The 10,404-nt window shown below is 32.0% G+C and overlaps 1 protein-coding gene across 3 annotated transcripts; it reads left to right on the top strand.

Annotated features, from left to right (window-relative positions):
- The first annotated feature begins 1,973 nt into the window (after positions 1 to 1,973).
- Positions 1,974 to 10,138, top strand: LOC107891936 (5'-nucleotidase SurE). 3 transcript variants are annotated; one of them, XM_016816858.2, is made up of 10 exons: positions 1,974 to 2,397; positions 2,664 to 2,758; positions 2,929 to 3,017; positions 3,472 to 3,515; positions 3,672 to 3,749; positions 3,847 to 4,000; positions 8,882 to 9,058; positions 9,574 to 9,633; positions 9,717 to 9,828; positions 9,975 to 10,138. In XM_016816858.2, the coding sequence occupies exons 1-9, from the start codon at positions 2,255 to 2,257 to the stop codon at positions 9,825 to 9,827; spliced, it is 951 nt and encodes a 316-aa protein (XP_016672347.1). In that variant the 5' UTR covers positions 1,974 to 2,254; the 3' UTR covers position 9,828; positions 9,975 to 10,138. The 3 variants fall into 3 exon arrangements, with proteins under 3 accessions (XP_016672347.1, XP_016672346.1, XP_016672345.1); XM_016816857.2 differs by having other exon boundaries at positions 9,968 to 10,138; XM_016816856.2 differs by having other exon boundaries at positions 9,717 to 10,138.
- Positions 10,139 to 10,404: the final 266 nt, after the last annotated feature.

Raw genomic sequence — 10,404 nt, 5'->3', positions numbered from 1 at the left:
TTTGTAAAGTGATTTTTTTTAGTTTTTAGTTAAAGGACTAAATTGATAAAATACTAAAATTTACATGGAAATTTTATGAATTGTGAATAATTATGGAATGTACTAGTTTAGAAAGAAATTTGGCTAGCATGGAAATTTATTAAATTTTGTTAAATTTGGAATTTAGGATTAGGGACTAAATTGTGAGAAATGTAAAAGTTTAGGGAAATTATGTAAATAATGAAAACTTGAGGGTCACATGTATAAAAATAAGTTGGAATATGTATTAGAATTTGATAAATTAGATTTAATCAAAATAGATCAAATTTTGAATCGAGCGATGGATAATCGAGGAAAAGAAAAAATTGCGGATTAGTCCTTGTGAGTCAACTGTTAGCAAATATTAGATAAGTTCATAGAATTATGGAATAAATTTATATGTTTATAAATTATGTTGTTTTTTATTTATTTAAATTGAGTTGTGATTGAATACTTAGTAATGAAATTTAATTATGAACTATATATAATTATGGATAAAGTAAAAGTGTAATTTTCAAAAATTCAGAAATGGTTCTGAAATATGCATGATATTATCCCGAAATGGATGAAATAAATATACTGTATGTGTACAGATATTGTGGAAGTGCCTCTGATTTTGTTAATGTGATTAACTCATTTTAAATGCTCGTCTGAATGTAGTAAACGATTAGGATACTATTGGCATGTCAATAGGGTTAGAATGCATGCTTGTACGAGATTGCACACTTCGGTGCCTCTGTTTGCTCTTCGGTGTCTCTATTACGCGTCTTTGATGCCTCTGGTGTGGTGTAGTTACTTGAGGATCCGAGTCAAGTTACTATAGTTCATCGGGCTATGAATTAATTGACTTAAAACTTATGCTATATATGATTATATAGTTCTTTTGAAAAGTATTATTTATGCTATATATGATTATATATACTAATGCGGTGTGATTTTGCATTCGATTATTAGGAATTAGAAATTCATCCTCTTGATTATTTATTTTGTTTAAGGTAAGTTGATATTGAATTCATGATTGATTTGGAATGATATATTTTGATGAATATGGAGATGTTAAATGATGAAATTGAATAATTAATGAATATGTGTTTAAAAGTTGTTTGTAACAATATTGAAACGAAGGGAAAGTTATAGTTATATATATGAAACTCACAATTTGTAAATGCGATATTAGTGATAGAGTTATGAATTTAAATATCAAAGAATGATTTGTTTTGATTTGAATTACCACAGTTTATGAATCGCTTAATTGCAAGTTTTGGTACTGACATTATGTGATTTTAGAAACGATCGTCAGGTTAAGAAATTTAATGCTCTTTTAGTATTCAGTTATGAAATAAGGCAAATTGATTTGAATCTTTAGCTATGGGCTTACTAAGCTTCTTAAGCTTACCTATTTTCGTTTTTGTTTCTTTAGTTAACATTTTGTGAAATTGGTCAGGCGGATCAACTTCGGAGCTCACACTATCAAAACTCTTTCTGTAGCTATTGTTTGAGTTATCTTAATTTGTGGCGTGTGTATAGGGTTGATGTTGATAAGGTTAAAAAGTTAGTTGATTTGTAATTAAGCTTATGTGGTTTTGGATTGGTAGTTTATGTTTTATATTGATGTTATTTTAGATGTGATAACAGTTGTTACACTTGTTATTTGGCATTGTTTTGGTTTGATTTCTCTTATGATGTTGAAATATGGTTAATTTGGTAAGTAGACTAAGATAGTGGACATGTTTGAAGTGCCTTCGGTATGTGAATTTGTAATTGGTATTTTGGGGCTTTATTGATAATTGAATGACATAATATTAATGTGATGTTTTAGGTGAATTATATGATTGCCATGTAAGAATTGAGGTGCCTTTTGATGACATATTTTGATGGCATATTGGTTAGATATAGGATGGATGAAACTTTGGCATATATTTATTGATTTGAATATACTTTTAGCTATGTAAAATGAGTTAGATATGGTATATCTTGTTGTATAAGAGATGATGCTTGAATTAATTTGATTTAAGAGTCAAAATTGGAGTACACGGCCAGAAAGACGGGCATTCACCTATGAATATCTAAATCCTCACTAGAATCCTAATTCACGTTTGAACGCGTCAATAAAACGCTTGCGCTCTCTAAGTTATCGTCCGTCCGGCTCCGATTATAATAATTAAAAAACGAAAATTTAGCTAAGTATTCATTTTCGTTGCTTTTCATCTATTTGCTTTTATTTGGGCCGACGCACATGGAGAATAATAATAGCTCCGAAGAAAGGCCGACGGTGATGGTGACGAACGACGACGGAATCGACGCCCCAGGACTCCGAGCTCTAGTTCGCGTCCTTATCTCCTGCAATCTATTTCGCGTCCTTGTTTGCGCTCCCGCTTCGTACGTTACTGCATCCCTTAAATCCTTTAATACATAAATTGTAACACAGTACTGATTCTCTCGGTCGATTATGCTGTTTATTTTGCGTTCTTACTTCTGTCTGAGTTAAAGACAGATTCTGTAGATAATAGGATTTTCGTGCTCTTTGCTGATTGTTTTGAAATCTTACACCTATTCGATCAAAGTTAGTGGCAAATTCTGTAAACAATAGGATCGTCTTGGTTACTGTTGCATAAAATTTTTTCCTTCTTGCTTATTTTTCCCAGGGAGCAATCAGCTGTTAGTCATAGTATCACATGGCGTCACCCTGTTTCTGTAAAGCAAGTAGATATCAATGGAGCCATTGCTTATGCTGTTTCCGGTTTGTTTTCATTCTTTTGAGGGCCAATTTTAATTACATAAATGTTTTAGAAATTTGAGGATGATCACTTTTAAGTGTAAATCAACGCATTTAGTATGTCTTATTTAAAGATGCTATTCGAAATTTTGACATAGTTTCAAACTTCAAATTCTTCATGGATTTCTCTACAGGAACCCCAGCTGATTGTGCTTCTTTGGGTATCTCAAAAGAACCTTCTTTGGGTATCTCAAAAGAACTCTTCTCTTTTGTTCCTGATCTGGTAGTTTTCTGGCTGTATTGAGTTATATTATGATAGAAATGTTGCATATTATATTTTTGTGGTATTTTAGATCATGTTATCCATGATTAAGCAAATTGGGGACAGTAGTCAAATCTATTTATCCTTTCTCTTTTGGCCAACGTGGTTTAGTAACTCCTTTCTGTTGTGTGGCCGTGTGAAAGATTGAACTTTTTTTCCCCTTAAAACTTGTTGTACATCACTATGTTACTTTGTCTCTTCATTTTCTTTAAGTATTCATGTCAAACACACGTCTGATGCATATTCAGACATGGAGATATGACCCTCTAAAGACACGGGAAAACTTGGAAAAACTTCAACATACGGTGTCGGGTACATACTTGTATCTGGCACTTACACCCCTATCCAAGTAACATAGGTTTGTTGCATTTAGATAGTGTAGCTAATTGTCAACTTTTTCCTGTTCTATACACAGGTCATCAGTGGCATAAACATGGGCAGCAACTGTGGTTATCATGTGTTAGTAATCTTGTTTTTTTTCTCTATTCATTTATATATTAGTTAGCTCCTAAGTTCATTTTCATTAGCCTTGGCACTGTATCATATTTGTAAATGCTGCTGTAGGGAAAGTTAGCTTTACTTATTGTGACTGATTTAGCCTGTTATTGGAAGCAGTGTCTACTCTGGCACAGTTGCTGGTGCTCGAGAAGCCTTCTTCAATGGCATACCTGCTGTTTCTGTATCATATGATTGGTATGTGGATGCATTTCCATCAGAATATGATTGTATCAGGTTCTTCTCTAGAACCTACATGCCTCCTTACATGGTTATTCTTGGTATGGAATTTCAGGGTTGGAGGTAAGAGCAGTGTTGATGACTATACGCTTGCTGCCGAGGCTTGCTTGCCAATCTTTAGGGCAATACTAGCTGAGATTAAGAATAAAAGTTATCCTCTAAATGGCTTTTTGAATATAGATCTCCCGACAGATATTGCCAACCACAAGGTATGTTTCAAATTAGATGGCAACATATGCAGCATATCTATATTTGTGCATCTATAGTTGCTTAACATCTAAATTGACTATCTATTCTGATACAGTAATCGGATAGCTGTGTTGTCCAAGGCTAGATTGAAAGTTTTGATTATTGCTAGCATTTAACAGTGTTGTTGTTTGCTCATAAAAGCCCTTTTGCCAATATCTGTCATTTTTATCTATATCCGACTAGTTTTTCTTATCTCATCAATCCACCATTCTAGGTTGGAGTTTCACATTAACTAACACTCTTTCATTGAATGCTTCGTGCTTCATCTTTGCTCTTCACAACGGTGATGTTTTCCTCAATTTTTTTTATTTTGTTGTGCTGTAGTTTTGTTAGTTGAATTCTTTACCTGTATGGTCTACTTACTTTAGGAGTCTCAACTTGAAAACTTGTTGGAATTGGTTTACAAAGTTGCTTCTTTAATTTTCTTTTGAAAGGACCTCACATTTTAGCTGGCAAAAGGCTATGCCTTGTCTCCTTTAGGGCTTTCCACTTTCTTTTTGCCACTTAGTTACTTCCAAGGTGACTTTATTATCAATTGGAATCTTGTTCATGATATTGTCATTGTTGTTTGCTTGTTGAATGTATACAAGATTTTCTCTTAGGTAGAAAAACATATTATTGTCTATTATCTTTACAACAAAGGATACTAGGCTTTTTAAAGGCATATTCTGAGTATAAAGGAGGAAAGAAGAACGAATTGGATTCCTATAATCCCCCTAAATCAAGGATTCCATCTAAGGATATTTCTGTTATTTGCTTCATAGTACATGCTATACATGGTTTTCCTAAAATAAGACACCCAATCCTTTGTTGTGACACTCTCTCTCAAGCTAGAGAATAGATGTTAACCGTTCCTAGCTTGCCAGTTTGCTTCTTTGAAATTTCTGTCCAGAAAATCTTTTAGTTGAAACATTTGCTAGCTTGCCCTCTGTTGAAATGTATGGAGTACATATTAAATTGCTATGAGCTCTTTTTTATGAAGCGTCAATAAACTGCTGCATGCTTCATTTGGTCATGCTGAACTGGATTATGTGCAATGTTGATGGCTGACTTTTTGTCACAATGCAACTTCATTACTCCTTTCAGTGCAATCTTAAGATTTTTCTTGAGCCATATCACTCACAAATTGTTACATGTCGATTAATTATTATTGTTAGATTAGTTTATTATTTTTTTATTAGGAGATTTTATTTATGAGTATTTTATATCTTTAAGAGATCTTTTTTTAATTAAAAGTATTTTAGAGAGATATTAGGAGAGATATTAGGAGATTTAAGAGTAGTTTATTATTATTATGCCATAGTATCTGCCTTTGCTCTACCACCACCGATTGCTTTTTTCTCCTTAGTGTCACTAGATTTCCTATTAGAAATGTATAGCATCCAGACACTAATCTCCTAGGAAGCATGGACACAGATACATAATACGATTATGACTTAATACGGGCGTGGTGACACATTTTTAGAAAATTAAGACATGGGTAAAGTAGGATATGGAAATTAAAAATAAAATTTGTTAAATATACAATTATATTAACATACAAATAGCTTTTCAAATTCTTAGAAAGAGTTTTGAATTTAAACAATTGAGTTGAACCTTAGAATAACACATTAGTCTACCAAATAACTCAAACTCAAAGGCCAAAAGGTCTTATATTATCACAAAAGAGAATTCTTTTCATACACGTGTCATTTTGCATCATCTTCTTTCTCCCTTGTTCTTGATCTTTGTAATATGTTAACATTGATACTTTATTTACTCCTACCCTTTCTAGCATTTAACTCCCCATTCTTTTTTCTCGCTATTTTGTCTTTCTCCAAGGATTTCAAGCATTTGACTTAGGTTATGATGTCCGGCCTTGTCCGTGCATGTCTAGCTTGACTTTAGTCTCTTTTTATGGACTGATTTTAAATCTTTTTTTTTTTTTGGTATAAAATCATTTTTTAAGGAGCTGATGTTTTACTTGGAAGAGTAGAAAGAAAATTGGAAAGATGAAAAATTAAAGGGAAAAGTTAAAAGATAGAAAATATAAGTTTTCTTTTCATAGATATGCCTAGTTTAAAAGATAGAAAATATAAGTTTTCTTTTCATAGATATGCCTAGTTTAAAAGATAGAAAATATAAGTTTTCTTTTCATGGATATGCCTAGTGGGAAAGATGGAAATGTAGATAGAAAATATCCCTCCCTTCTATTGCTTGGTAGAGTTCAAAGTGAAAAAGGAAAGAAAATAAAAAGAAGATAAGTTTACTATAGTATATATATATGTATATATATCTACTTTTTTAAGATTTTCTTTTCAACAAGGATATTTTTATACAAAAGTTTATTTTAATTTTTCAAAAAAATTTTATGATATATAAAAATAAATTATATTTATATAAAATAAATTTCTTATGTATAATCTTATTGAAAATTTTTAAAAAATCTTATATTATTTTTCAATCACATTAAATGAAATATTTTTATTTATTAAATAACAATTCAAATGAAAATTATTGAATGGATATTAAATATGGAAGTAGCAACATAATCAATTGATTCAATTTGTTCGTCTTTATAGATATTTTCATTTCAATATGATAATCTAATGCTAATCCAGTTTCAAAATCATATGCTTACTCTTGAAATTTTTTTTGGGAAAAAAATATTTATCTTCTAGATCCTCGTTAAAGGAATAAAAACTTAGAAACCCAGGATAGAATGACAATGACTAATGCAAACAAGCAATCCTATAAAAAAGGCTGTAAAAAATTAAAATGTTATAAGGGGCAAATTCATACTTTCACATTTAAAATAACATGGTTTTCATTTTCTTCCCTTTCTTCCCTCGAATTTGGATGGATTGTGATTTGTATTATGGGAAAGAAAACCCCATTCTCCCAATTTCTCTTTCCCTTTTTCTGTTGTACCAGTATGAGAGTATAAAGCGTAAAATGAATGAAGGGTAATTGCTGTGTTTATTTAGGAATGTAAGCGAGTATTTATAGTCAAATGCTCATCAAAGATTAAACAAAAGATAAGTCTCAAAATTCAAAATGAAAGAATTCAAATTGAAAGGTAACTAATCCTAAATACTAGGGAATAAATCAGATTTCAAATGAAGTTTTAAATAATTTAAATGATAAGATCACTATTACGAAGCAACCCTCAAATTCATTTTTCTTTCTCCCCTTCCATCTTTCTCATTTCCTGCTCAACCAAGCAAAGCCTAAGAGAAGATTCCAACTTTTTAATTCTTGATTCTATATCTCGGTTATGCTCATATTCCAAAATGCTGTTTTGGAGCATAAAGAAACAAAACTAAGAGCTCCAAATAAATAATTGTTGCCCAACAAAACCATGGCAAACTAGATTGAGAGCTTTTCTATGAACCTGTTTTTTCTTGAGTTCAACATTGAATTTAATCATGGCAAAATCATATTTGATTGTAGAAAACAAATTAGTTATCTTTACTCTTGAATCATCATCGGACATTGTGTCCTTTGAAATATCCAAGAGATATCCAACTAAGGTTGTGAATGTCATTATATGAACAACCGAAGACTCTCCCTCACGAATACACATCAACTTCTTTACTCCCTTTAAGATACTCCATCATAAATAGGATCTGATAGATCATAGTGTTGCTCTTCCACATACATCTTGTTTATGAAATTGGCAACTTCAACATTAATTCCACCCTCGTTTAATTCGAGGGCATCCACCAACTGCTCTTCCAACCCTCCTCTTGCTGCGAAATTTGTAGGTTTAGCATTATGAAAGGGGTTATCAACCTTTCCAACAATTTCACCTTCAAGACCTTTTGGCAAGCCAAAAGAATCACAAACACCTTTTGTAATCTCCATTCAGTTTCCACATGTTTTGGTCTCTACAAAGCTTGTACGACCCATGACAATTCTTCAATCATGCGCCCTCTAATCTTAGACAACTCCATTTGTTGACCTTAATTCTCTCTTTCTTGACTACTAGCGTCTACCCATGGCTTAAAAGGGATTTCTAATATAAATCCCAGGATCTAATTAAGCTCTAATAACAAAAACTGATGTGATAAATTATCAAGTTGAGTGGAAATCTAAATAGCCAAGAAAATTGAAAGAATATGGCTAATGTAATTGAAAGAATGAGGTTTTGGTTTTTTAACCAATTGTTATTAACTCTTATTGGTTAAAAAAAAACTGATCCTATTAACCCTCTAATAGGATATTTATATTAAAACTCTTAATAATAGTCCGATTAACCTTCTGGTAGAATATTTATGCTAGAACTTTTACTAAGATTCCTATCCTTATCACATGGCACATTATATTTTTGATAAAACTAGTGCGTAATAGAAAATTTAAATAATTAAACTAAATTAGATGCTCCTGCATTACTGGCCCTATCGACTTTGTTTGTAGTCCATCATCAACATTGCTTTCTCAAGTCTACATACTATGTTTCCTTTTAGATTGGTGTTAAGGCCTCGAGGCATCTCTATGTAAATCCCCTCGTCAAGGTTTTTTATGTAAGAAAGCGTTGACCTGTTGTACGCTCCAATCTAAGTTGGCTGTCATAAACTACTAGATATCCTTGCTTTATTCATTTTTGCTAGTATTGTGAATGTTTCTTGGTAATCAACCTTGTAAGTTCAAAATTTGAGCAGCCTTGTGTTGTATACACACTTGTATACAACATTCACCTTAAGTTTGAGTCACATTGATGATTATTAATTTGCTTTGGTATTCAATAACTTTGTTATTGGCATCTAATTCATCATATAAATACTATATTAGTAATACTACCATGTATTTGTGGATGCATTTATAATGGTTATTTTGGCTGTTTCTTCTCCCTCAAAAAGGGGTATAAGTTGACCAGACAGGGTAAAAGTATATTCAAAATGGGGTGGGAGGAAGTTAAATCTGAGGGCCAAGGAGGAAAGATGTTATCCACAATGGAAATGGAGTCAGATTCATCAGCAAGGGCAGAAATTGATACAGCAACAGTAGCAGCAGGATACCGCATGTTCAAAAGAAAGGTGATTGCCTATTCTCTTTGTATAATTTTATTTGTATAATATTCATCTTCTAACATGGTTTCTATTTGATTATGCAATGTTCTATAAACATTATTGATTGGCTTTCTTCCACATGAAATTATGCTTAAGTAGATGAAAGTTAATATCTTCTATTTGAATGACTAGAATGTTAGTATGCATCTATGCTGCTCTGATCCTTCATTTTTCTTGAAGTATTCTTAACTAAAACCTATGTCTGACATGTATCAAGACACAAGTATGGGGATATGACCTTCCAATGATCTTCCAAATGCATAAAAAAAGACTAAGAAAAAATTAAACATACCCATATCATATACTCACCTGTATCTAACATTCGCGAGCGTAAGTAACATAATGTGCATTATCATGTAGGAAACTCTTTTAGCATGTTATGTGAAATGTCGTTCTGCATTACATAATGTAAATAAGTTGGTAGCTAAATGACTCATTTGTAAGGGCATTCGCATTTATGAGTTGCTTTTCAACCTTTGTAGGTTATTAGACCCGTAATTGATGATGTTGATACAGATAAGCGATCACTTCAGGAAGGATATGTGAGTATCTCAGCTCAACTTCGGGCAAATTTTTTCTAATCATATAGCTTGCAATTTATGTGATACACGAAATTTTATTTCAGATTACCGTAACTCCTCTTGGAGCCATTTCTCCGGCAGAGACTGATTGCCATTCTTACTTTAAAGAATGGCTACCAAGTGCAGTTCAACAGTTCTCTTCGTCAGCGTTATAATGTGCGTTATTATATCTCTGATGAGTCAAATAAAACTAGACAAGCCTTATAAGTTACTTTTATAGTATGTATTTTATAGTATGTATTTGGCACCTTATTCTTGCGTTTTCCCTTGCACATGGTTGGAAATTGCCTCCAAGTCTTCAGTTATGAGCATCGACCTATGAGCAATTCTGTATGTGGGATTGGTGTTCTTGGCTTCAATTGACTCCTTACATTAAGGCAATTGCATATGCTTTATATGGACCATATGTAATTCCTATATTGCCCTTCTGCTATTTATCGTTATCAAACAAAACCCTAATTGTTTCCCTCTCGCCATTTACTGCTTATTTAATGTCTTTCCAGTTAGAAAAAGTCCTTTATTAATGCTATGTTGTAAATTTCAATTTGAAATTTCAGGTTTAGATTTCATTCGCTATGTAAAATGTGAAAATGTAATTCATATATTAGCTTAGATTCATTTTGATTATAAAATTTGATGGTATGAAGAGATATATAACATATTCCTGGATGGGAAAAGTATCTTCACATATATTTTAGGGTAAAGTACAAAAATAGTCACTAAAGTATTTTT

Source organism: Gossypium hirsutum, chromosome D09 (assembly GCF_007990345.1).
Source record: "Gossypium hirsutum isolate 1008001.06 chromosome D09, Gossypium_hirsutum_v2.1, whole genome shotgun sequence".
Taxonomy (NCBI): domain Eukaryota; kingdom Viridiplantae; phylum Streptophyta; class Magnoliopsida; order Malvales; family Malvaceae; genus Gossypium; species Gossypium hirsutum.
This window is presented reverse-complemented; position numbering and strand designations above follow the sequence as displayed.

Excerpts from the sequence above, each read along its gene's own strand:
- LOC107891936 (XM_016816858.2), top strand. The coding sequence starts at position 2,255 with ATGGAGAATAATAATAGCTCCGAAGAAAGGCCGACGGTGATGGTGACG. Across the intron at positions 2,759-2,928 it reads CATTGCTTATGCTGTTTCCG|GAACCCCAGCTGATTGTGCT; the intron begins GTTTGTTTTCAT and ends ATTTCTCTACAG. Across the intron at positions 9,059-9,573 it reads ACCGCATGTTCAAAAGAAAG|GTTATTAGACCCGTAATTGA; the intron begins GTGATTGCCTAT and ends CAACCTTTGTAG.